The sequence below is a fragment of the Fukomys damarensis genome, unplaced genomic scaffold, assembly GCF_012274545.1.
Source record: "Fukomys damarensis isolate Sample0158 unplaced genomic scaffold, DMR_v1.0_HiC HiC_scaffold_2, whole genome shotgun sequence".
In the NCBI taxonomy this organism is placed as follows: Eukaryota; Metazoa; Chordata; class Mammalia; order Rodentia; family Bathyergidae; genus Fukomys; species Fukomys damarensis.
In genome coordinates this window covers 11,900,544-11,928,050 of record NW_022900914.1, presented here as the reverse complement: position 1 = coordinate 11,928,050, position 27,507 = coordinate 11,900,544, and the positions used below count along the sequence as shown (strand labels likewise).

Below are 27,507 nucleotides of genomic sequence, written 5' to 3'. Positions count from 1 at the left end.
CTCAGAGAGGAATCGTCCTGTATCTAGCATAATAACACCAATTATTTGGTTGTTTGTGCTGAGGAGTTGAAAGCTATCATGTGCCGGGAAAATACTCAGCATGGAGCAGTAATTATAGATCAGCTGATAGTAGAGGCTGCCTTGGTTTGACTGCTAATTAGATTATTAGCACTCAAAACAAATACCTGCTATTATCTATAAGCACATTTATGATATTCTCTGTTTTTAAAAATATATTCCTTTTTGTGGCGTGCTATTTTCTTTCTCCTCTTTCTGTGTTGAAATTTCCCATGTACTGTTTTACCATCGTACTAAACATGTTGTTTACTGAGCTGCCATCCAATCCTGTTCTGGTTTTGTTCTGGTCTCAGCATGGGGCTCAGGCAGCTGACAGGACTTGCGTGTCTCAAGTTGGGGCCTTGATGGAGTGTGGAAGGTCTTCTCAGGAAGGAAGTAGGCGGCTGGATGCTGGTCTACCCCATGGGCACAGTCTTCGTGAGGGGTGAGAAATCAAAGGGTTTTCTTTGTGAAAGCATGAGCAGGTTAATAACCGAGGCAGTGACCTTGTTGCTTTTTTGTGGCACATGAGTGTTGGCCCTTGTTATTCTGGATTCAAGGAGAATGGGATGGGGAGTTGGGTTCTTCAAGTACCCGAATTCCCTCATCCTTCCCCACCAAATAAAGTCTCTCTGCAGTTGACTATGTGTCCACAGCAGTGTGAGGGGCCAGCTGCTTCCTGCCTCAGCTGGCTCAATTTTGAGAGCAGGTGATCTGGAGGAGCCCTTGGAAGCTCTCCGAGATACCTGGAGAGAGAAGCTAGGGTCAAGGCAAGCTCTGGCTGTGTCCTCTGTAAGTGGTATGAGTGATTTCTGGTACCCGGCATGAAGTGTGAGAAGTGAAATTTGTCAGTGGCCTCCTTTACATGCTAGGTATGCATAGAAAGGAGAGGCTTCTCTTTGGAGAAGCCTAGGGGCTTTATTTATATAAGTCATTCATCTTTTACAACCTTCCCATGAGGTGGGCAGGCTGAGATTTCTGTGCATGTCAGGACAGTTGTGCTGGCCACTTAAGACTGGCACTCTTCTCATTAAATAGTGGTAGGCTCAGGATTGCATTTCCCAGGGAGTCTGAGAGCCACAGGACCTGGTTACCTGCTGAGGTCAGGGGCTGGGGCAGTGCTGGGTGGGCGTGATCAGGTGAAATGCAGGGAGGGCACTTACCAGATGCTAAATTTTTCTCTTTTGAATATTGTCTTTGGATGATGTATTGATTATCCTTATTTTCAGCAAGGAGCTTGAGGTTCCTAAAGGTCCAATAACCTGCCCGTGTCAATAGCAGTTATAAGTGGTAGAGGTAAGACCAGGCTGGGATGCCACTGGGATATTTAGCAAAAGCAAAAGGTAAGGTGAGCTCCTTGAGTTTTCCTCTTTGAGTGTCTGTTTAATGTAGAGAGGCACAGTGGGCAAAACCACCTATACCGGGCCCCTGGGTCAAGTTCATCTGTTCATCCAGCAAACTCACTGCTGTGGGGATGGACACAGAGATGCCTGTTCTGGGTTCTGCCTGCTTTGCCCCCAGGAAGTTCTGAGGGAGTAGTGAAGTGTGGAACAGTGGTTCTGCTGGTCCCTGGCCATCTCTGTGTCTAGAAGTCTGCATCCCACTGGACTCTGGGATTCTCTGATACATTACTGAAAAGATAGAACTGTCCTGAGATGACTGCTTAATGGTGGAAGGGACTGCAAGGTGGATAGGAATCTTTTGTCTCTTTTGAGCTAAAGTGCAATGTGAGTCTGAGGGGATGGAGAGAATCTTTGCAGAGCTTCACTGGGATAAAAGTTGGAGAAGGTTGCTTTTGAATTTACTGGGAGTTGTTCTGCAAGATTGACTCTCTCCCCCATCACGTCGTTCTTCTGTTAGCTCAGAGAACTGTGGTTGGAGTTTAATCTCATCCTTAAAGCTGTTTCACTAAAATAGGAACCTGTTATTCCACAGGGTCTCTTATTAGAAGAAGGAGGATTTAGGGCAGTCTTTTAAAGTTTAGTGATTTTTGAAAAAGTATTTGCCAGGATCCATTTGTCCCCACAGCGTCTGCTGTTTCAGAAATACAGCACTGATGCAAAAGAGAAGGGGAAAGAAAAGAAAAGAAACAGCTTCAATAGAGAAAATAGGCTAACTGAGCAACCCACTTTTGTGGAACCAGTCAAGGAACCAGTACCATGGATTCTGTGCTGTTCGGGACAGTTTGACCTGCGGTCAGTCCGTGGACCATGTCCAGCTCTAGTTTTCCTTGCTTTCTGGTTGGTCTATGGACAAAGAATGCTGGCTGTCTCCTTAACTGGTTGGGAAACAACTCCACAGAAGAATACTTCATGCTGAAAATTACATGAAATTCAGATTTCATTGTCCACCACTAAAGTTTTGTTGGAACACAGCCACACTCCTTTAAAAATTGTCTATGGCTGCTTTTGTTCTATAATGGCAGAGTTGAGCACTTGTGGTCAGGACTGTGAAATCTGTGGCTCGTTGTAAGAGCTGTTTGCTAATCTGTGTCCTAGATCTTTGCTTCTCCAAGTGTGATTCATGGGACCAGGGCTGTTAGTGTTGTCTGTAAGTCTGTTGGAAATGCGGAAAAATCTCAAGCTCTTCCAGGCTTACTGATTCAAAATCCACACTGTAACAAGTTCCCTAGGTGCTCTGTGTGCAGTGAACGTTTGAGAATTTGTATACTGGGGGAAGGTCTTGTATATAACGTGCTTGTGTGAGACATATTCCACAAATCAAAGCCTGTAGCTGGTGCCACATTTCCTTACTTACTTCGAGTTAATTTGATTCTTAGCTTTTGTTCTCTCCAGGGTATGGGAATTCTTCATCTACTTAGAGCTTCACCAGGACTGAGGAGGCTCCCTGGATGCCAGGTAATGTGGGAAGAGCCTTTAATCTTCTAGGCATCAGGATCACATCTGTAACGTCATTGTTGGCCGGGTCTTCATCATACTCTGGCTCTTCCTCCTGGGTTCCTGGTGATGACAGGATGCCCTAGGGCTAGGGGCTGGCCTCCATAGTGGTACCTATTGGCATTGTTCTTGGGCCCTGCTTAACAGCCCTTCCACCACCCCACCACTCTCAGACTGGCTGCCTTCTGCTCTTTCCACACTCAGGTGTTCCCTCTATCTCTCTCTCTCTCTAATTCTCAAAGACAATGCATTTTTCTTTACCCTCTGGGCGTTTTATTCTTTCTGTTAAATATGGACTTTGGGAAAAGACAGGAAGTGGGCTGTTTCCTGGCATCTTTGCTCTAGGCTCAGGAATACACTTCCCAGGGAGCCAGGGAGCCCCTGGGGCCTGGTTATCTGTGGTGGTTAGGGGCTGGGACAGGGCCAAGTGAGCATGAGTAGGTGGAATGCAGGGAGAGCACAAGCACGTGGGTGTCACCGTTGTCTTACCACACCAACACTATTTTCTAAGGCAGTTGAGGGGACATGACCAACACAATGTAGGAAAAAACTTCCTCTAGGATTTCTTCCTGCAAGTCAGGAGGTCAGTTTTGTAGGCGTTAGAGATGGGGAGATTGTGTGGGCACAGGCTAGGGCGAGGGGGGTCCTCCTGAAGTGTGGTGTTCAGCAAGCATAACCAGAGATCCATGGAAACCAAGAATGGGCCAGATTGGAAGGATTTGAAAATAAAGCCATTTGCTTATTTTTGTTCTAAAATGAGAATGTGCCTGAAAGTAAACAGATTCTCCCAGTTGGAAACATTATACTGTACTCACTGGGGACTGTATTCAGTGCAGTGTTTGGGGTTTAAGGGTTTTAACTGCTCAGAGCCTGCCAGTTGCTCTAAAAGGGGGCAATTCAGTGAAATTTGAACTTGGCATTCTCTTGCTCTTACCCTTCCGGCCTAAATGAGAGTTGCCGTGAATGTTCTGTATTTCTCAGCAAGGTTGATTTTGGCTCTTTTGCACTACCAATTTTTTATCTTTAATTCATGTCGCTGCTCTTAGGAAATGCCCTGTGGGGAAATCATCTCTGCAGATGGGGCCTTGGCAGGGCTGTGGCCAGAAGTCACTTAGAATGTTCTGCCCTGGGAAGCGGGGGTCCGGAGTTCAGAAGGCCCGAGTCCAGGGGCATTAGCTGGAGGGTTAAGATGTGAAGGCATCCGGGCTGGCATTATCAGTGCCCGGAAGAACGTGTCCTCATAAACACCAGAGGCTGATGGATCCTTGGGTGTTCTCTGAAGTATCTGTGTGGCTGATCCTCTGTGCCTCTCTTCAAATTGCCTTTTTGGGAAGCTGGACCTGGAAAGGACCTAACATTACAGATAGGGAAACACACACGTGATGTACCAACTTTAGGAGAAAATGTAGGATTCCAAATCGTATCCAGGGTAGGATCCCATTGTGTTTAAAACAAGATACATACTGAAAAATGTCTTAGCGTGAATTTAAAAATTAGCTTTGGTACATGTTACATTTCCTTCCTTTCTCTCCCTCCCCACCCCTCTTTGCAGTACTGCAAGGCAGGGACTGTGTCACTGAGCTAAATCCCCAGCCCCACACGTTACATTTCTTATTGCAGCTTCCTCATCTTCTCCCCATTTCCTCCCACTAACCACCCTCTTTATCACCCTCTTTTGAGTATGCGGCGTTCCGATCTGGTATGCAAACTTCCGTGTCTTTCTCTGTGCACTGTATAATTATATATACTATGTATATATGTATAGACATATATAGATCTGGTCATTATTAAAAATGAGAGTGAGGATGGGTTGCACTGTGTACGCTCTGCATCTGTCTTAATTTACCTGTACGTCTCAGAAATCCTCCGGTCAGCTAGCTCACTGTTTTTAATGACCCTGTAATATTCTACGGCGTGAGCGTGGTTTATGTTACTCAACTTTTATATTCACCTTGGCTCTTATCTCTTGTCATTCACTGCAGTGCTGCAATAAATACTCATGTGTGTGTGTTCTTACATATTAGGGCTTCTACTTCTCTGGGATAGAGTTTGAGGAATTCTGAGTATAAAGAAAATGTGTAATTTTTATTTTGATGGATATGTTAAAGGTGCTTTATAAAGTCGTATGACAGTCCACATTTCCACTGACAGTGTGTTCCAGCCCAGCATCCCCTTTATTATAAATTTGCCTTTTTTAAATAATTTTATTTTGGCAGTCCTGAAGGGCATAAAATGGAATCTGATTGTAATTTTATATTCCTCTGATGCCAGAGTGGCAGACTATGTTCTCAGATATTTATGTCTAAAGGATCTGCTCTTCTCTGAAGTGCCTGCTAATATCTTATTTGTCTACTGATCTGTTCGTCTTTGTTGCCAATTATGGATACTCTTTGTAGCTTCTTGTTATAGGGAGCTCTTTAGTGCTCCTAAGTGTTGTACAAGTTTTTCTAATATTTGTTATGCTTTTTAGTTTATTTATGATATCAATTACCAGGGAAATTTCTTGGCTTATTTCTATATTGTCAAATATGTCTTTCTAAAAATTAATGTTCTGCCTTAGTGAAAAAGATCTTCCTAATTCTTAACTTATATGTAGAAGATCCTCAGTTTCCTCTTCTCTATGATTTTTTTTAAAAAAACTTTTACACCTTTAATCCATCAAAAATTTTATTTTTGTGTCAAATTTAAGATCGGAATTCCACTCTTATTTTCTTCCAAATGGATAGTTACTTGTGTCAACACCATTAGTTATATAAACTGCCATTTCCTTTACTAACTGAAATATTCTTTTTGTCCTATGTTTATTCCCCATAAAAGTAGGTTCTAGTTCTGGGAACTGCATTCTGCTCTCCTGACCAACTTGTTAGTTACTGTAACCATATCATACCTTTACCAGAATTTTATTATTAAACCTAGTTTTTATTTCTCAATTAATCTATTATATTTCCTAAATATAAAAATCTTGTACTTAGACTGGGGATGGAGCTCAGTTTGTAGAGCACTTGCCTAGAATGCATAAGGCCCTTGGCTTGATCACCAGCACCAACACAAAAGATGATGAGTTAAATTTATCTTTTCTTTTGAATGTTTATCTTGGCTTTCTTTTTCTTTTTTCGTTGGTACCAGGGTTTGAACTCAGGAGCTCCCATTTGTCAGGCAGTCTCTGTGCCGCTGAGCTACTTCCTTGGCCCTATCTTGACTTTTTCTTTATCTTAAAAATGGACTTAGTGTTCATTGTTTATGGTTTATTTTTATTAAATATTATCCGTCATAGTTCCTTTTATTCATAGTTTTAGTAATTTAAGTTTTTAGTATAAATTATTTTGGACTTTTATCATCTTTAGGTTGAACCATATAACTTTTTCTCTCATTGATGTATTTATTTTGATTTCTATAAATTTTCCTCATAACACTGCTTGAATTGCATCCCATCAGTTATAGTATGTTGTATTGGTATTATTTGATTATAGATACTGTTTAATTTTTCCTTTAATTTCATTTGTGACCCACTGGTTATTCAGAGGGTGTTATTTAATTTCCATGTGTTTATGGGGTTTTTGTGGTTTCTTTTGTCATTGATATCCAATTTCATTGCACTGTGGTCAGATGATATGCATAGGATAATTTCAGTTCCTTTGCATTTACCTAAGCATCTTCTATGAGCTGGTATGTGGTCTGTTTTGGAGAACATCCCATGTGCAGCTGAGAAGAATGTGTATTCTGAAGTTTTGTGGTGGGACGCTCCTTAGACATCTATCAAGTCCATTTGTTCACAAATTCGGTTCATTTCTGATATCTTTTTGTTGATTTTTTTTGTCTGGTTGATCTGCTTGTGACAGTGGGGTATTAAGGTCCCTCATTACAATTGTGTTAGTGATTTTTAATGTCCATTAATATTTGTTTTATATAACTGGGTAGTATATTTATGGTGAATATATATTTATAATTGTTATCTCTTCTCCTCCTCCCTCTGCCCTCTTCCCTCCTCCGTCTCCTCCTCCCTCCTCCTCCTTCTTCTTTCTTCTTCTTCTTCTTCTCCTTCTCCTTCTCCTTCTCCTTCTCCTTCTCCTTCTCCTTCTCCTTCTCCTTCTCCTTCTCCTTCTCCTTCTCCTTCTCCTTCTTCTTGTACCGGGCATCGAACTCAGAACCTTGTGCTTGTGAGGCAGGCACATTGCTGCTGAGGCAAATCCCCAGCCCATCTTCTTGGAGTTTTCCCTTAACAGGTAAGTAGTGACCTACTTTGTCTGTTTTGATCAGTCTTGACTTGAAGTTCACATTGTCTGCAAATAGAATAGCTACCTCTGCTTTTTTTCTGGGTTCCTGTTGCATGGAACATTGTTTTCCACCCTTTAACTTTCAGTCCATGAATTACTTTTTGAGTTAAATGTGTTTTCTATATGCAACATATTGTTGCATCTTGTTTCTTGATCCATTTTGCCAGTCTGTTTTTATTGGTGAATTGAGACCATTTACATTGATGGTTATAGCAGGTCTATATTGTTATCCTTGTCATACTGTTTTCCGGCTGTTGGTTCCATCTTTCCTGTCTGTTTAATTGCTTCCCCTGCCTGGTGGCTTCTTTCTGTTGGTGTTCTTATAATTGTGATTGTCCTTATCTCTTCCTAAAATGCCCTTCAGTACACTTTATAGAGTTGGTTTGTTGGTTGTGAATTTCTTCAGTTGTTCTTTGTCATGGAAGTATTTTATTTCTCCGTTGATTTTCAAAGATAGTTTTGTGGGGTACATCAGTCTGGGTTGGAGATTGTTTTCTTATAGGGCTTGAAATATTTCACTCCCGGCTGTCCTTGCTGGAAGGGTTTGTGTTGAGAAGTCTGCTGTGATTCTGATGGGCCTTCCTTTATAGTTGATTTGTTTCTTTTCCCTAACAGCTTTTCATATTTTGTTCTTGTGTGGAATTTCTGGAGTTTTGATTATTATGTGAGTTGGTGTGGATTTATTTGGTCATGGCTATTTGGAGTTCTATTTGAACCATCCTTGCACTCCTGGAATCAACCCTGTTTAGTTTACTTTTATTTTTGCTTCTGGATTTTATTTGTTAACATTTATTTGGAATTTTAACATTAATTTTCATGTTAGATTAGCTGTTAATTTTTTGTACTCTGAAGTTTAGAATCAAGAGTATAACTGCTTCTGTAGGATGAAGGAAGAGTTTTTGTTTTAATTTCATGTTGATATAGTTTAAATAACTATGGCACATGTGTCATTTAATGGCCATATAAAACTGCTCAGCGTTGAACTTCCTGACCCTACCGATTTCTCCAATGGTCACACTGTAATCACCTTTCTGACATCTACCATGGTGTGGTGGATACTTCAAATTGTTCACCACATTGTACTATCTCCTTTGGTCACAAGGCAAGATTGCATTCCTTATTCTCTCTTGCATTAGGTGGCACCAAGTAGCTAATAGTAGAATGGGATGAAAATGACAAATTCTACCTCTAGAGCAGATCATAAAACCCCTCGCGTGTATTCTGTTCTATTTTTCTCCTTCTGCCACATTAATGCTGATGCCATACTCTAGGGATAGGGAAGGCAGGACCACATGACAAATGGAGCATTGGTCTCTCAATTACCAATGAAGGAAAGCTTCTCTGTTGACCAGAGAGTTCCCTAAGAATATTATGTAAGCTGATCCGAAAATGTTGGGACTATTGATTATCACAGTCAAGCCTTCACTGTTACATAGTCTCTTCATATTTTTCACTTATTTTGTCAATTTGAGCAGAATTTTGTTAGTAAATTAGCCATGTTCTTTAGGTTTTCAAATTTTACCAGTGTTGCATATGATATTCTCTTGTAAATCTGTTTCATATCTATATTCACATCTCCACATTTCTAACCATAGACATGTTACTTTCTTCAGCCTACTTGTAAGGAGCTTATCCATCTTACAGGTATTTATTTTCCAAGGGCCAGGTTTTGGAGTTATATACCGTCCTACATTATTTTCTTTCTCTGCAGAATGCTGCTTTTTCAAGTATTCCTTTACGTCATTTGTATTTCCTAATTCTAGTCTCCTTGATACTGCCTGTGTGTCTGTCTTCCCTCCCTTCCTCCCTCTCTCTCTCTCCTTCTTTCTCTCTTGTCTATCCTTCTTTTTTGTCATTAATTTAACTTCATTTGCTAGTAATTGTTTCTATAGTACTTTGTTTTTTAGTAACCTTCTCAAAAGTTAGGGCATGTAAGGTTATTATTACTATTATTTTGTATATAGTATGTACTCTGGTATGCTGTGACTTTGGTAATCCTTTTCCTCTTTTCATTTTTTACTAGCTAGTTTGTATTTTTAATTTTTATATTCTGTATGCCCAAAGCTATCTAGAAGTATAGTTTGTTTTTTTTTCTGGTACAGGGTCTTGAACTCAGGACCTTGCACTTCCAAGGCAGGTGTGATGCCACTGAGCTAAATCCCTGGCAGAGTAGGAATATGTTTCTTAATTTCTAAGTCTTTAGGATTTTTGATGCTTTTAAATTATTTTTAATTTTATTGAATCATGAGAACAGAATATGGGCTATCAATCTTGCTTTTCAGATTTCTGAAGTTTTTATTAATTGTCAAATCAATCCTTGAACTATTGTTAGGACATAAAAAGAGCTAAGTATTCTTTATTTGATAGTTATAAAATCTCCCTATATATATATATTAAATACAATTTCTGGATTGAATTTATCCCTGCCTGCCTTTGTTTAGGTCATTCTCTGGTCTTTTGGATCTGTTTAGTTCTGAAATCATACACCATAAATTTAATGTTATCAAACTCTCCTGCCATTGGGAGTTCTAACTTTATAACAATTTAGTGCTGTTTTATTTACTTCTTAGAAATGAGCGATTCACATTGTTCCTAAACTTCTTACCTTTTACCATATATTAACATTGTCTGTCCTGCCTTGCTTTCATTTGCATTTGTCTGTGTTGCTCTTTCTTTCTTACATAAGATATGCTCCTTATAAATCACTCATAGCTCTTTGTTGACTAAATGCCTATTTTGCCCTTTAATCCAGTCTGTTAGAATTTTAATTTTATTTGTTTATTTTTGTGGTGCTGAAAATCCCATCCCGGGCTTCATGCATGCTAGAGAAGTGCTGTACTACAGAGACCCATCCCAGCATCTATATTTGAATTTTAACAGGGAGGTTCATCTTATCCTAATTATGAGATAATTGATATAGTAGTCACTGTTTACTTTTCTTTATTTTCATCTTTCTTCATTGTAATAGTTTCATTGGTTTGGCCAATTTCTCAACTTTTTCTTTTTTTAATTTGGACATTTTACTGTACCACCTATGCTGACTCTTCCCTTTCTTTTGGGGACATTGAAATGCATGTTTAAAGATGACCTCCCCCCTCAATTTTACTCACACATTCTTTATCATTGTAATAAATTAAAATTTTCAGGAGTACTTTTACTTTCCCATGCTAACACTTAAAAGCAGTGAACCTTTAGAAGTCTTCTACTCATCCTGTTTTTTTTTCCCCACTTCTGGAACTAAATGTCAGAAGTTTTTCTCTGCACATGCCTCCTCTTTTTCAAGTAATCCCATTAGTCATCTGTATTTCTTATTCCCGGTCACTTTGATACTGCCTATTTAGATCTATCTGAGTGGGAAAATTGCAAGGTTCGGTTTACCACTGTTTCCTGTTCTTATCATTTCACCCACCTTGAAGTTTCTGTTTGAGTTTGTCTGGTGTTTGTTTATTTATTTTCTGGTACCGGGGATTGAACTCAGGACCTTGCGTTTGTGAGGCAGGCACAGTAACACTGAGCTAAATCCCTGAGCATTTTTCTCAGATGGCAGCACATGGGACTTATATTTGCAGTGAACCCTTTGTGTTTTCACAAATATCCTATATGTCGGCAAGGTGGCTGAGATATCTGGCAGCCTGAGTGGTTTCTCACTGTTCTGGTTACCAGTTTTGCAGATGGCAGGACTCTCGAAGTCTGTTTACTTTCCTCTGTAAGTTACCTGTTCAGTCTGTTGGGAGCCTGCGATTTCTTCTTATCCTCGCCACCGGGGTGCAAACCTCAAAGTGTGTCCTTTCCTTGTGACTCCTGCACAGAGCACAGTTCCATTTTTGCTGACTCAGTTCTTTCTTCAAGCCAGGAAAATTTTCTACTTACTTTGTTTTTTTTTTTTTTAATTGAGTTTATTGGTACATTTTAGGTACACAGTACAGTTGCAATCATTATTGGGATCTTGTACCTTTACATGACAGGTCTTGGTTCTCATTTTTTCCCCTTGTCCCTGCCCTCCCTTCACCCCCTCCTCCCCTCTCCGTTTATCTACTTATTTTGTTTAATTCTCATCCTTCATTTGTTCTTTTTTTTTTTTCCTTTCTGGGATTACTGTGAATCACAAATTAGAAATTACAAATTATGTCTCCATTATCTGTTATACACATATCTTTTGTCCCTGATAGTTATTGCTTTGTATTTTTGTTGTTCTTGTGACTTTTTTTCCTGCTGATATTCTGAGCACTAATTTAATTCTCTACAGCAACGCAGTCTTCCTCAACTTGTCTGCTGAGCTTCCTAGTTGGACAATTAGGATTTTTAGTATCAGAGAGGTTTTTCTGTATTGTTTTTTGCTTGTGTTACCCTCTGTCTCCTCTAGCTGCTGTTTCATCAGTGTCTTCCACTTCTAAGTGTTTTGCTTATCTCACCAGCTCCTGGTCCTTTCTGTAGAAGGTTTTGTCCTTATCTACATGGTAAGGCTTAGGACCAGCTGCAGGGGGCCTGGAGGTGAACTTAACAGAGTGGTGTTAGTGTTCTCAGATCGTGTACCTTGGAGGAGTGGCACTGCTTGCCTTGGGGTCAGTTCTCCCATTGCACCAGAAAGACCCCCATGAACAGTAGTAGCTTCACATTAGTGAAGACTTAGGATGCCTCTTTAACTCCCTTGCCCTTCCGTTGGGCCACGGAGACAGGATGTCTTCAAGAATGTTCATGTCAGCTGGAGCTTTCTTCCTCCTGGGCTGCATCGAGTCGAGGTCAAGCTGTCACCAGGATGTGGGGCCATCTGCTCTTGCTCATGTGTCCGCTATTTGTTACTGTTCTTCAGGCCCTGTCTTCATCCTGCAACAGACTTCTGTCTCTTATTTACTCCATATCTCGACTGTGTGTTGGCCCAGTCAGCTGCCAAACTCAGCAGAGCAATTGCAGTTGGTTTGGAGTGAGAGAGACATTCGAGTTGTCATTAGGGCCATCATTGTCCAGGATTGCTTCACTGATGTCAGAACTTTTGACAGAGAATTTCCAGAAACTTCCAAACAAATACTCTTGAGATAGAAATTTCTTTGTAAAGCAAATTTGGGCTGATAGGAGAATGAGAAAGTAGAATCTTTGCATTTATTTTGGATCTTGCCATGTTGCAAGAGGGATTTTTTGGCTTTAGTTTTGAAATAATTTTTATTCATTCAGAAGTACTTCTAGATGTATATGCAAACACCCCTGGATAGGCCTGATGTATCTAGACAAGGATAATGTCTTTAATGAGATCTGTTGGGGATTTCCAGGTTTAATCCCTCACAAAGAGTTCCAGAAGCTTGTGGTAATGAGATGCTATAACCAAGGAAAGGAGGAGTTGGTGAAACCTGAGGATCAAGAGGAAACCTTTTGAGATTATAAAAAGGAAAAAGTTTGGATTAAAATCAGAGACAGAATGAATGGAGTTATCGGCCACCGAAGATGATATTGGATCTAGTTTCATAGAGGAGACGGAGGGCCAGCTGGCCATAGGGTGACAGGTGGACTCTGGCTTACTGAGAAATTATTTGTGATCAGATGCCCTTTCAAGTGAGAAGGACTGGAACACAACCTAAGTCACAAATGTTGACCTTTCTCTTCAAAGACCATGACCTATAACAATGATTAGCTCAGGAGGAATTCCAGAGATCTTCACCTTTTGTAAAACCGAGGCATCTGCTCCATACAAGCATTGTGCTTTGTCCCACGCATCTCCCAGGATCTTACCCCAACCCGCTGTGTTAATAGCATTTTTCACAGTTTACAGTGAGAAGCTAAGGGATTTATTCAAGGTCACACATCAGTGAGTGCGCATGGAACTTATTAGCTGATCAGGAGGCTTCCACACAGTTGTAGTGAGTTGTGAGAAAGCACAGGTTTTGTCTAGGTTTTCCTCACACTGTGCATAGATTAAAAAAGCAGCAGTGGTCTCTTCTGCTCTCCTGAGTCCTGGGGGTGATTGTATTACTTTCTGCAAGGGACATTTCAGAGGATGCTGCTGCCCGGGCAGGAGCAAGAAGGCAGGAGTGTGACCTCTGACGACCCCCCCACCAGTGTAATCTTTTATGACACCAGTGACTGAGATGGGAGCTCAGTGCCCAGACAGTGGAGGGTCCTCTGTGGAAGGATACAAAGACACACACACACACACACACACACACACACACACACACACACACAATACACAGAGCTGTTGGGATAGAGGCACCTTGGCCCACAATGGAGGCCATAGCTCTCTGTATTGTCCATGATAGTGCATCTGATGGTCTATTTTTTTTTAAAAGGTGAATAAAATATAAGAAAGATGCAAAATAGATACAGTAAATAGAGGAAAAGACCGAATTGAAATTCATCATGCATAGGAAAAAATATGACTAATATCAGATAAAGACCTTCAGCCGGAAGCAAAGTTTTAAGAAGTTTCTGTTTACTTACATCATCTCAGGACCACTTTTTAGAAAGCACAAAGCCCTTACAATGCACTCTAGACTGTTACAATGATGAAGGGCTCGGTTCTGAGACTGAACTTCAGCGTAGTTTGAGGTTTGATGGGTTGCAGTTTGAAGTTGTGGGCAGAAGCCACGTGGGGGCTTATGGGGAAGGTGTTACCCAGTCAAACCAGCCCAGAAGACAAGCAGCTAGTCCTCCCTGCCCTTGCCTTCTGGCTTCCTTGCTGTTGGTAATGATTAAATTAAGTTTCACAGATGTTTAGTGAAGTTTTACTTTGTTTCCAGTGCTGAGCCCAGCATTTGGGGAATAAAGTGTAAGCTGTGCTCTTTGCCCTGGGGACTTGTGTGTTCCTGGAGGTTAGGAGTTCTGGGAAGTCCCTGGTGCTATGTGTCCTTTGGGATTACTAATGCAGAAGCTATGGATCTTCATTCTCAATCTGTGCTGGCTTGTGTTCTGTCTTCTGGACAGCTCCAAATGTGGCATTGTCCATCCATATCCTGGCTGGCCCCCCGTGGCTTTGGAGTGGAAGCAGGGAACAGCCCTGTGTCCTCTGCCTGATCCAGCTTGCTGTGTTGGGGATTCTAGAGTTCTAAACCCTCTGACTCTACTGGAGCTTACATGGGTAGGGATAGTTTGTCTAACTCCCTCTTTCAAATGAGCACAGGAGTGGGAGAAGACCAAAAAGTACTTGACCCTTAGGCCATGGGGGTTATAGTTTTAGATCCCACCTTTTGTCTTAATGCATCCAAGTCATATCTTTGTAAATCGGACCTTTCAGAATTCTTTTTCTGCATGAATCTAATGTCTATATGAGAGTTGATAGAAGTCTTACAGATTTCGTTTCTTCTGCTCGAAGAAAAAGACCAATCAGCCTGACGTTAATTCCTCCAAATTTTAGAACAGATGGTTTTCTGAGCATTAGGAAAAAACATGACACTTAGCACAGGGCTAAAACCACTCCCCTGACAACCACACATGCCGGTGCGAGCTTCGGTTCCCCTTTCCTGTGGCTGTTCCCCTGGAGGGTCGGGGGGAGGATGTAGCAGGCAACAACTTTCCCCCTCCTTCCCTAAGCAGTTCACTTGCCCACTATGCCAGAATCTGTGCACAGTTTTCATCCAAGGCAGCAACATACTTGGTATTTCCCTTTGTGTTTTGATTTTGCTTGTTGGAGCTTGCCTTCTGGGTAAGAAAGATTGTTCTTTCTTTCTGTGACTTTAAATCCTTGGACTGTGTAATTTCCAAGATGCTTATTATTTAGGAGATGTTTTCCTTGAACTCATTCTTTGCCTATAGATAGGTCTTAGCTAACCAGCAAATAAAGAGTAGAGTGCCTAGAAAAGGGGCCCTGGAGGAATCTGTTCTCTGCATTTACAGAGAATACAAGGACTTAGGAGGTAAGAAAGGGAGAAGGAAGGAGCTGGTGGGACTATTTGGGGGACCTGGAAAATTGTTTCCCAAAAAAATCCAATGCAGAAATTAAACTGCTTTTTGAAAGATGGGGCTCAAAGACAAGGACAAAATGGATTTGTTTTTAATGATTTCAGGTAGAATTGAGGCTGTTCCTGCGATTGTTGGAAATAAAATTGGTTAGAAAATGATGTCAGCAGAGAGTGGAAACTGTGAACCAGGAAAATAAATGAGCTCTGAAATCACCTTCTATTTTATAAATATTGTTTCTGGAGCTGAGAAAATTGAGATAGATTATTCCTTTCTCTCTCTCCCAAGCCATGGGCAGAAGAAGCCCTGAGTATCCCATTTGGACCTTGTGAGGAACATCTCATCCTGTCCTGGTGCGCTAAGTGGCTTTGTCTGCATTTAGACACACTCCATTTCTCTTTCAAGGACCACTATCAGCAGTAGCCAATTACAAACACACCTCATAACACATTATTGAGACACACTGCATGCAAATAAGCTGGAGAGATGTTTAATGATTGTACCACATCACGTCCGTTACAGTCTGTCCTCACTGCCATAGGATGGAGGGACCAGTTCCTGGGTGGGTGCATCTCTCTCTCTCTGTGTATTTCATTGTAACTGTGTGGTAATTAGAATAACTCAAGCCAAGCCAGTTTATACTTTCAAGGAAGGAAAAGGAACATTGTTTCACATTTTGACAGCCTCCTTTTAAACTGGAGACTCCTGGTGTTTGATTTTTTTAAAGTATCAGTGCTATTAGCAGCTGAATTCATCTGTGAACAAGAGTTGATGTGTTTTCTGACTCAATGAGTGGCTTCCTTTTGTTATCTGTATCTCAGGGAGAGGAAAAGGTGGGTAATTTAGAGAAATGTTATAGAGGCACTTTCCCAACTCTTTCATTCGCTAAGTTTGCTTTCGCTGCTAGTTTGGTTTTATAGAAAGAATTTGCCATATTTTATCTTCTTTGCCATTCACCACGGCTGTTGATTTTGAAGTAATGGTTGCATTTGACCGCAGTAACAGCTGCCTCCCAGCCCTGAGTGACCAAGCACGAGGCCTTCTGTTGTGGTAATGATGGGTGTGGAAACTGGGAATGAGGTCACAGCTAGGCTCAGCGGGTGAAGCATCATCCTCTTGTTAAGGTTGGGAGCCTGACTTAATCAGAGCCATTTGCTGTCTCTGTAGGTAACACTGAGGCTGAGGAGGGAGGGGGAGTTACTCCCTCAAGAGTGTCTTGGCTGGTTAACTGCAGAACCTATCTAGAACCTGTCATTTTGGTCCCTAGTCCTAGTTCTCTGCAGATGCAAACTGTGCTGTATTTGCATCTGTAAACTCCAAATCTCAGTAGGGAGCAGGGAGCTGCCAACAGGGAGGCTGGGAGCCTGCCGGACCCTCTAGCCATGACCACCATCACAGAGCATGCAAATGATTAGCACTTGTACAGTCCTTATTCCCCAAGGACACTATTTCCATGCTGCAGAGGCTTTGGTTTCAAAGGATTATTTTATCAAAGGATTGTTTTCATCGTCATTCTTTTAGAAAAACTGAGTGCCCAATGCTCCTACCAGTGTTGCCTTTCTTGTTTTGCTCTTGAAGTTCTGGGACTTCCTTAAAGAGGTAGCACAGAGAAGAGAGAGTCAACCCTTGTGTTTGCCTTTAAGTCAGCCAGAAAGGTTTTTTTGGCCTTATGGGAAACTAGATGAGGCCTTGTAGAACCTGCTCATGTAATTGTGTAGTGGACGTGCCCAGCCTTCCAAGCTTGGAAAAAATCACTGTTCATGTTTCATTCATATGGTACTTGGTCCTTGGCAAGTGGATTGCTTTTGAAGAATTTATGTTCCCATCTGCCACTTCTGTCGGTAAGGGTGATATTTGTGACTGATGTAATGATAGGAGAGTCCTGGAACCTTGGAAACTTGACATTGATTGTCTGCAGCCTGAAACTACAGGGTTCACACTGGGTCACAGGTAGGAGTCTGGGCCTGGTATTTCCTGAATCACACTGCCTGGCTGAGGAAGCCTGTGTTTGTTCACAGCCAGGCAGTTGATGCCAAGTAGTGGCACGTTCCTACTGCTGCTTTTGCAGCTAGGAAGAGAAATGAGACGGGGCAGTTAGCAAATTGGCAATTTGAAGGATCTGCTCTCTCTTTGAGTGTGTTTTGCTGGAGAGGCAGTGAGAGTCTGAGGTGCTGTGTAAGATTCTAGTCCTGAGGAAATAGCTGTCCTTGGCTGGACATAACCCCCAAGGGGAAGCTAAGGGAAAATTAGTTTGTAGGGTAGCATGATCAGCACCAAGGGCAGCACCACAGGTTCTGATGTTTGGACAAGATCTGGCATGGTCAGGGTGGTCTGGCCATAGACATGTCCTGTTGTTTAGGAAACTAACAGCTGAGAGACTTGGCCTCTTGTCTCTGCCCACCACACTCTACCCTGATGATCTTGAGGAATAGCAGGAGAGACAGCAGTTCCTTCTGCCCATTCTGCTAGCAGAGACCCTGAGCTTCAAGGAGTGACTGGTTTGAGAGTGAATAGGAACCATGTTTTAGGAAAAGAGATTTATAAACATCAAAAGGGAGAAGGCCAGAAAGAACCTAGAATGCCATGTTGGAATTAGAAGTATTACTGTGTGTATATACATGCGAATATCTCTTAGCTCTAGCTCTTTCTGTTGAGATGGTTCAGAGGCAGTGGATCACCAGTAGCATCGAGTACAGGCTGAATATTCACACCTTGGTTTCTAAATCCTATTCTACAGTAAAGTTACTGGGGAGCCTCAGAAAAATGGCTGACTCAGGAATGTGGCCGAACTTGAAGTATCTTGTTATGCCGCAAAGTCTCAGGACGTGCTTGAGAATTGATGGGAATGTGTCAAAAGTATAGTAATGCAGTATCAAGGAGGTTCCGTTGGTCAAATCGAGGACAGTCTGAGCACCAAGTAAAGGGGAGAATCACATTATAATCTACTGAATGAAATAGGAATCCACGAGTCCACACTGGTATAAATGAATAAGTGCATGAATGGATATACAGATAAGTAGGCAAGTGAGGAAACGATTAAGTAACTTGGAGGAGAAAAACTCCCTTACAGTAGAATGTCAGCCGATGAATCCAGAAGGAACAGAAGGAAAATGGCTGCACAGCATTTGGCAGTCATAGTGGTCGTCAGTACAGGCAAGCGTTGACAGTGAATGCCAAGTCTTATGGGTGTTAATTTCATAAGGAGTAGAATATTGCCACAATATTAGAACAGCTTCCCACAATGTTGTAATCCAGTGCAATGGAAACTTGATCCAACTTGCCCAGATGATTGAAGTTAGCATCACTAGAGGTGGGATAGGTGGTCGTGGTATGCTCACAGATGGGATGCCCTGAACTCAGAATCATTTCTATTATATTCCTGCAAAGGATGCATGGCTTGCACCTGGTCAAGAGGAAATGTCCAATGGATACAGGCCCTACTGAAAGAAAGGCCTGGTAGGGCATGGTGGTGCATGCCTGTAATCCCAGCACTGATCCAGGCTGAGGCAGGAGGATCGCTGTGAGTTCAAGACCAGTCTGGGCTACATGGTGAGTTCTAGGTCAGTCTCAACTACATAGTGAGACCCTGTGTCAACACCCCCACCACCAAAAAAAAAAAAAAGAAAAAGAAAGGCCTGTACTCTTTGAGACTTCCGAGGACTTGAGAAGCAGAGAAGGCCTGTGGAACTAGTCCAGATTGGATGAACCTGAGACATGAGAACTAAATGGGACGTGTGTTTGTATGTAGGATCCTGGACCAGGCACAAAAAAGAGACATTGTTGGGGTGGTTAGAAAAATTCAAAAAGGGCCTGTGGTTTATGTCTATGCTATACCGTATGGACTTTTTGATGAGGATAGTTGTTGATTATATAGGAAAGATTCTTGTCTTTGGAAAGTATTCACTGGGGTGCTATGCCAGAAAAGCTATATCTGTGTGTGTATCTCTCTCTTTTTGCAAAGACAGGAAATACAGTCGAATATCACCATCTGGAGAATTTGTGTCGAGGGGATATATTAGTCTGTACTTCTCTTGAAACTTTTCCTTAGGTTTGAACTTACTTCAGAATTAATAAAAAGATGATGAAAAGAACAATAAATAAAAATACAGAATCTGCCTGGAACCCAGGCAAAGAGATGAAGTCACTTATGAGTAGAAAGATATCACAGTGGCCCCAGCTTCCTTTACAGCAACAGTCAATGCTCAGAAGACAGTGAAATGGCATTTGCAACCTAAGAAAGGAAAGATAGTGTGAACCAGTGATTTTTACCTATCCTTGCCATCTTTTAAGTTTAAAAACAGTTTTTGACATGCAATAAATCAGAGAGTGTTCTCCTGAGCCCGGCCTGAGCAAACTAGTGAGGAAGAACTTCAGCCCACAATTGAAGGTAGAGGTGAGCACCGAATGTTTTCAACTGTAACACTAAACTCAAGGAAAAATGAAGACAACATGAGGAGAAGAACATCAGACGCACAACGTAGAAATGATACTACCAACAGATACTGCAAGGCAAAGGGAGAAGAAAGAGGACGTTTGCTGAATACCTCATTCTATCATAGCACGGAGTCAAAAAATACAATCGAGAGCTGACAGATGAAGTAATATGAGTGTAATTATATTTAGCAATGAATAGTAAGCATTTAGAGAGGTAATATATTGATTAAATCAAGCAGTGGGAAAGAAACAGCAGCATAGCTGGGGTCAGTGGTGCACAGGGACTATGGGATGTGTCGTCCTCTCTGTCTTTGCACACAGCTCCGTGGAACAGCATCTCTGTGCACTTTCATAACTCACCCCCAGGAACATATGTCTCTCTCTTGTCCCACCCTAATCATATGTTTTCTGTGCCTCTGCAGAAAGAAAAATGAAGGGAAAGAAGAGAAAATACACCAATTTTATCTTTGCAGACACCATAGAATTAATAAGTCATGTCAGCAGATATGGATTAAGATCATTGAATAATGTGTAGCTGAAATGGAACCACAAGAATAAAAACATAAACCTTCCCAGAAGACTCACCCAGGGGAAACAATCACAGAAAGACTAAAAGTAATGCCCTAAAACCCCAGAAGATGTAATATAAAATGAGAGCTAGGAACAAGCTTGTTTTCCATATTGCTAAACATAAATGAGTCTAACTTACCTTTTAAAGAGATTTTCAGATTGGCTCACAAATCAAAACCCAATTTTATGTTGTTTATAGAGCGATCCCTAAAGGAAAGCCATGCAGGAAGGTTGAAAATGAAAGGATGAGTAAAAGAACACCAGGTAAATGCTTAACAAGGTCAATAAAAATAAATATAGATGTAAAAATAGTACTCATGAGCTTGTATCAGACAAAGTGGAATTCAGCTTAAAATACATTAAATAACAAAGAATTTCACAATAAAAAAGAAACATAGCAGCAATTTTGAAAACAATGGCAATTTCAGGAGATGAGAAAAGTAGACAAAAACTCAGTAGTAACAGATCACTTTAATTTACATGACCCAGTCTCCAGATAACTGGAAAAAAACCCAAAAATCAATAGTGAGGACCTAATTAACATAAGTAATAAAGTAGATTTGATAGATAAATATCAAGTCTTTCAGACTAAATGAAGAAAATACATCTTTCAAAGTCTCATGAAGCATCCACAAATATTGACCATCTATTAGGCAACAAAGATAACCTCAATAAAACCCAAAAGGCAGGAAAAAATGTAGGCAATATTCTCTGATTACAGTACAAATAAACTAAAAATTAGTACTAAATCAGGAAAATCAAAAGACCATTTGACTAAAATGAAAACAAAACAAACATGCAATACCTGGTTCAAAGAGGAAAGAAAATGCAAATTGAAAATGAAGATTTTTCTGAAAAAAATGGCCATTAATAAAAGCACTATCTGAGCAGATGTGATATAACTAGAGCAATCTGCAGAAGAAAACTGGTGGTTTTAAATATTTACATGAGATAATGATAAAACATGAATTAATCATCTAAGTCAAGGAATTCTGACAGAATAAAGCAGAATATAGCAAAAATAAAGCAGAAAGAATAAATAAGTGAGAGTAGAAATTAATGAGTTAGAAACCAAAGCAGTTGAATTTCAAAGCTGCTTTTTCTTGGCAATGAAGGGGGGAGAATACAGTAATCATATAGATAAACTATTAAACTTTTAGTTTACCTAGTCGATAAATTGTAGGAGCACATGCAGATACATAATAAGAAATGATATGTGGGCGTTAATGACATAAAACAAATTAAAGGGATCATGAGATTACTTTGCTGAAATCTATGCAATTAAATTTGAAAAATGTGGTGAACTGGATTGTTTTCCAAAATAAATAAAAAAATTTACCCAAGTGACACTGGAAGAGTCCAAAATTTCCAAAGCAGAAGCTTAAATAAATAAAAATGGCTATACCTTGCCCTATAAGACATTTGAAGATTTTACAGGGAAAATTCTTTCAAACCTCCATGGAACGGACAAGTCCAGTCTGTCCCAGGGCAAAGAAAAGAAGGGAGGTAAGCGTAACTGTTACTCAACCCTGACAAAATAGGCACAGATAGAATACCAAAGAACATTCCTATTTATGAATATCAGTTCAGAAATTATTAAAAAATTAGAAAAACAATTTCATTAGTACCTTTGAAGACTAATACATCATGATCAAAATAGTCTTATTCCTGGAATGCAAATGTGGATTTACATTACTGAACAAAAGGTGAAAGAAATGATACAGCTTCACAGTTGCCAGAAATGACCTTTGAGAATGTTCAGTGATCATTTGCTATTAAAAAAGTACCCCCCCAATAAACCTAAGAATAGCCAAGTCTACATGGTAGGATACTTTCCTTAACGTGCTAAAATAAATCAATCTCAGTCTAAAAGCCTGCATCATGCTTAATGAGGAAACACTAAGGAAATTCTCACTAAAGTAAAAAAACAAAGTCCTACACTTTAGTACTATTATTTTTCTCTGTACCAGTGATACTAATGCAGTTAAACAAGAGAAAACAGTTACAAGGAAAAATGAGAGGAGTCCGTTGTTACTATATGCAAATGCTATGGTTGCGTGGCTGGGAAATGTAAGGGAATTCACTAAAATTTGTTTCAAACAAAAGAATCTGGTAAAGTCGCATGCAAAAATTAGTACACAGAAATCTGTTTCATGTACTTGGGCATCAAAAAGAATGTACCATAGGAGGAAGAGCACCCATTTAACAATAATAAGAAAAGCTATAAAACAGCGAATCATAAACTTATCAAAAAACATGCAAGATCTATGTGAGAATTTAAAAATACTCCCAAAGGATACAGAGGGAATCTAGAGCAAAAGAAAAGATATATCATGTTCATGGATAGAAAAACGATGATGTCATTCTCTTTAAATTAACTCACAAATTTCATATGCCTTATATAAAAGTATCAATTTTCTGAAAAGTTGTGTAAGTTTATTTTGCAATTCAAATTGTGAAAAGTAATAACTGGGAAAATTCTAAAGGAGAAAAACATTTTTTTTTTTTTTTTTTGGTACCGGGGATTGAACTCAGGTCCTTGCACTTGCAAGGCAGGCCACTGAACTGCTGAGCTAAATCCCCAGCCCAGAGAAAAACATTTTGAGGGGACTGATTCTACTAGACGTTAGGACTTACGGTGTCTCATTTACTGAAACTGATTAAAAGGACACAAATAGTCCAGAAATAGACCCAAATGCATCTGATCATTTACTGTATAATAAAGGTAGCATCTCACCTCATTAGAGTAAAAGAATAAACGTGTATTATGAGGATAACTGGTAGCCTTATGGAGAAAAGTAAAATTGGTTCCATACCTCCCACCAAACATATTCAAGCATAAAATTCAAACTGAAAATGAAACTCTTAAATGTAAAAATAAAACTATAAAAGTGCCAAGAGGAAACTTTTGTCTCGGTTACTTTTCTCCTGGCTGAGACAAAATACCCAACACCCAAAGCTAAAGGAGGAAAGGTTTATTTCAGCCCACAGTTTGTAGAGTTTTCAGTTGAGAGCTGGTTTCAAGGCAGGGGGCCTGGCAGAGGAGCATTGAAGAGCACAAATAGTCCATGGTGTGGGAGGTCAGATAGAAGACAGCAACCAACAAGCCTAGCTCTCTCTTTTATCCCTTCCAGGCTACCCACCTTTTGGATGGTGCCACCCATACCCAGGGTAGGCCTTCCCATTATCCACACCCCAAATTATGCTTAACCAGTCAGTCGACTAATTTAGTAATCACCATCTTTGATCCCAGTATCACACCCTTAATCCTAGTATTACACACTGTAGATCCAGCTCCAAAAAGCACCACATATGACCACATGAGGCTTTAGGGGGGACACCTAGACATAAGTCATAACATTCCACCCCTGGCCTCCAAAAGACTCATATGTATGTATTTATGCAAAAGGCATTTAGGCCATCTCTAAGGGCTGCTAAAGTCCTAACAGTTTCAGCATTACTGAAAAGTCCAAGTCTAAAGTCTCCTCTGAGATTTCAGGCAAATTCTTAGCTGCCAGCCCCTTACAAATGAAAAGAAAGTTAGTTAAATGCTTTCAATATACAAAGGCACACGATAAACATTCCCATTCCAAAAGGTACAAATAGGGGGATAGAAAGGAACAGGACCAAAGCAAGTCAGAAGTCCAGGAGGACAAACATTAAATCCTGTACTTCCATGTCAGGAATCTGGGGTAACCTGTAGCAAGGAGTGAACTCCAAAGGGCTTTTCTTTGCACTGCTGATGATTGTAGCTCCCACAGCTTCTCTCCTGGGCTAGCTTTGCTCATGCTTGTGGCTTTCCTCAGGTGATCCACACTCCTGGCTTCTCCAGCCTTTTGCAGTCTCTGTTGCACCCTTGGCTTCACACAGCTGTAACACTGCCTGGCCTGCTAGGCAATTTTCTGAGATCTGAGTAGAAGCCTTCCTAAACCGCAACTGCATTCTGTACACTTCTGAAAGCAGCACCGTGTGGATGATTTCCAAGTCTGCCACCAGCTGGAGCAATAGCCAGGCTTCCTTCTCTCTTGGCTTTAGGGGTTGAGTGCTTGGATTCCTGAGTGCTATGAATCCAGTCTTGAGGAACTAATTCACTAGGCTGCCACCATTCTGGAACATGGTGCTCTGGGCCTCTTTTCTCAAAGCAAAGTCTTTCCACTTTGCAACTCTGAGGCTTCAAAGTCTGGAGTCCTGCTGGTTCTTGTGATGTCCTCAGGCCATCTTTTCTATTGTCCTGTTCCTTCTCAGCAACTAAGTTGTCTTCTGCTCTATCTTTGCAGTCCACAGATTTACTGGGGCTTTCGTTCTGGCTAACCTCAAAATGTTTTCAATTATTCTGCTTTGCTCTTGATTCTCAACACAGGTCTGGCTCAAAGCCTCCAGCAGGACCTGTCTATATTAGACATCCTTGAAATTTCTTCTGCCAGATTAATTAGTCCACTGCCCTTCATCTCAGCATCAAAGTCTCTGGACAAGAGCAAAATGCAGATAAATTTTCTGCCTAAGCATAACACAAATGGTTTGGAGTGCAACAGCTAGTGTAGCCTTTGATCCTAACTGAAACCTTCTGAGTCTGGTCATTACCAGCAGCATTTCTATCAACATTCTGGTCTTCTGAGCTCTGACCAAAATCTCTCATCGAGTACAGCTTAAAGTATCCTAGGGCTGCTTCTTCAGCTGGCATCTCCAAACCTTTCCAGACTCTTCACAGGCCAGTTCCAAAGGCTCCTGAACCACATGGTCAGGTACAGTCATAGTAATGGCCTCATTCCTGGTAGCAAAATCTGTCTTAGTTATTTTTCTTATTGCTGAGACAAGATACCCAATACCCAAAGTTAAAGAAGAAAAGGTTTATTTCAGCTCACAGATTGTAGAAGTTTCAGTTCATAATCAGCTGTTTCCAGAGACATCACAGCAGAGAAACATTGCATGGCATGGTAAGTAGGAAGGCAGCTAGTGGCCAGAGCAGCAAGCAGCAGCAGCAGCAGCAGCTGTCACCCCCGCCCTGCTTTCTTTCTGTTCCTTTATAGTCCATCCAGACTATAAGCATATTGATTGGTTGTAGGCACCATTATCCACAGGTGTGGCCTCCCTTATCCACACCCTTAACTCCAGTATCACCTCTTTAATCCGTATGCACACACCCTAATCCAGCCACTTGCAAAATTTCCCACTTATGACCACCTGAGGCTTTGGGGACATCTAGATACAAACCATAACACTAACCAAGATATAAGTTCAGATAAAAGTATGGTTTGTTTTATTTGACTAGGTAAAAATTAGGAAAAATAACCTGTGTAGCAAAAGGAATCTATATAAATAAACTGAAAAGACAAATGACAAGGGACTAATTACCTTAGTAATTAAAAAGCTCCAAAGAGTCAATTAAAAAAGGAATTTAAATCCAATAAAAAAAAAGTTGGACAAGTGTATCACTGGGAAATTCACAGAAAGAGAAATATGAATGGCCCTGTAAGATATACTTAACCTTCCTTCCGAAAAATACAGAAATCCATATAGTTGTAAATAACTTATCTATCAGCTTGTTCAGTGAAAGAAATAAAAGCAAGATGCAGAACAGGATGTTTGCTACACCAACTTTTGTACCAAAGACAGAGGTATGGGAGATTGAAGAATCAAAATAGATATTTATATTTTCATATAACTGCACAAAAAATTCAGAAAGCACGCACAAGTTAACAATGGTTTAGCTTTAGGGGTGGGCAAGGGTAGAAGGGAACCTTTTCCTTGTATCGCTTTTTAAAAAGCCATGTGATATATTCTGTGGTTTTTTCTTTTGGTTTTGTTTTTATAGAACAGGGTCTTGCTGTGTAGTGCAGGCTGGGCTTCAACTCGCAGTACTCTTCCTGCCTCAGTCTCCCATGTGCTGGGATTATAGGCATGCACCAACACATCTAGCAAAATATGTGTGTGTGTATATGTGTATATATATATATATATATGGCATTGAACTCATTATGAAGCCAGGGTTGGCTTTGAACTCATAGCAATCCTCCTGCCTCAGCCTCCTGCCACCTAGGATTACAGGTATGCACCCTCACACCTGGCAGTATGTATTTTTAAAAGGAAGTATGCTAATAGGATTCTGCCATATCACCGATATATTTATGTCACATTATACACTCTCCCTTGTCTTTCATCTACAGAAAAATATATAAAAATGCTTTTACTCCAACCACATTTATTTTGCCCAAAGTCTTCCCCATCCCAGTAAGTCAGGAAGGATAGAGGCAGAGCTCCTCAGAGTCCACTGTGAGTTTCTCAGGTAAAACCAGCACCATCTCGAATCACTAACTTTTATTAGGCACTGGAGTGTTTGTTTGCAGAATGGCAGTGCATTTGCTGAGTGTGCAGTTCGCATCTCCCTTGACGATGCCCTGTGGATCTGAATCAAGTTTTAGATGCTTGTTTTGCAAGTTTTTAATAGAGATATACATTGTGATTGTTACCAGCTTGAGATTACCCCGTTCACAATTATAATGTAATTCTGATCACATATAGCAAAGGACAGAAAATGTTGGAGGTGGAAGGGATCATGCTGATTGCCTGGTGAATCTTCCCTGTTTTAGTAGGAAGGAAACCCTCTAGCCCCAGTAGAAGGTAGCCAGCTAGTTAGTGCTTAACTAGAATGGAAGCCGAGGTTCTGAACTCCAATTCTAGGTTTACCCCACTTGTCTATTTCCCCAGGTATAAAAGTTTGGGTTCCGACAGCATATCACTCTGTGGAGCAAGACTGTTAGGGCATCTTGGCCTCAGGGGAGTGAAGACCACCTGTGTTTGAGCAGCAACCCAGGAAACTGACACCAACAGCCTTAAACAAAAGGATAATTAGCTAATGGGACTGAAAGGCCCCAAACCGAATTTTACTATATTTTTAAAAAGCATCTTGTTCTGGGATACTGAGACAGGCAGATTGCAAGTTTGAGCCCAGCCTGAGCAACTTAATGAGACTCTATCTCAAAATAAGAAGGTTTATAAAGGCCTGGGGATATAACTTAGTGCAAAGGCCTCAGGTTCAATTTCCATTACCGGGGAAAAAAAAAATAGCAACTTTTTTGGCTTATGTATTTGGTAAATAAACCTGATGGCAGAGGCCTTGTCTGGCCTATGTAGGTATTTCTCAAGCCTAGAGCTTATCTTATTACTCAATAAATACCTGAGAAGGAGTTAATTATCCACCCTGTAGTAGAGTGGGGAGGGCTGAGCAGGCAGGGGGTTTTCTAGTGGAGAGAGGGATTGTTCCCCAAAAGGCACTGAGATGTGGTAGTGGGTGCCACACATGCCCGTTGCACTGCCAAGACTTTTCAGCCAGTGTCCTTTAGATTTCTTCTTCATTTCCTGGAAAATGTCTTCACTCTCCATATTTTGCCTCC

The 27,507-nt window shown here is 40.7% G+C and overlaps 1 protein-coding gene across 2 annotated transcripts in view; it reads left to right on the top strand.

Moving 5' to 3' along the window:
- Galnt14 (polypeptide N-acetylgalactosaminyltransferase 14) overlaps positions 1–27,507 on the top strand; it is a 244,636-nt gene that overhangs the window by 36,682 nt on the left and 180,447 nt on the right. Inside the window, exon 2 of one of the 2 annotated variants that reach the window (XM_010645360.2) lies at positions 2,853–2,915. The exons of the other annotated variant lie outside the window; for it this stretch is intronic. Coding sequence (XP_010643662.1) covers positions 2,856–2,915 — 60 coding nt within the window. The 5' untranslated portion in view covers positions 2,853–2,855. The remainder of the gene's footprint in view (positions 1–2,852; positions 2,916–27,507) is intronic. 2 annotated transcript variants of the gene reach the window in all.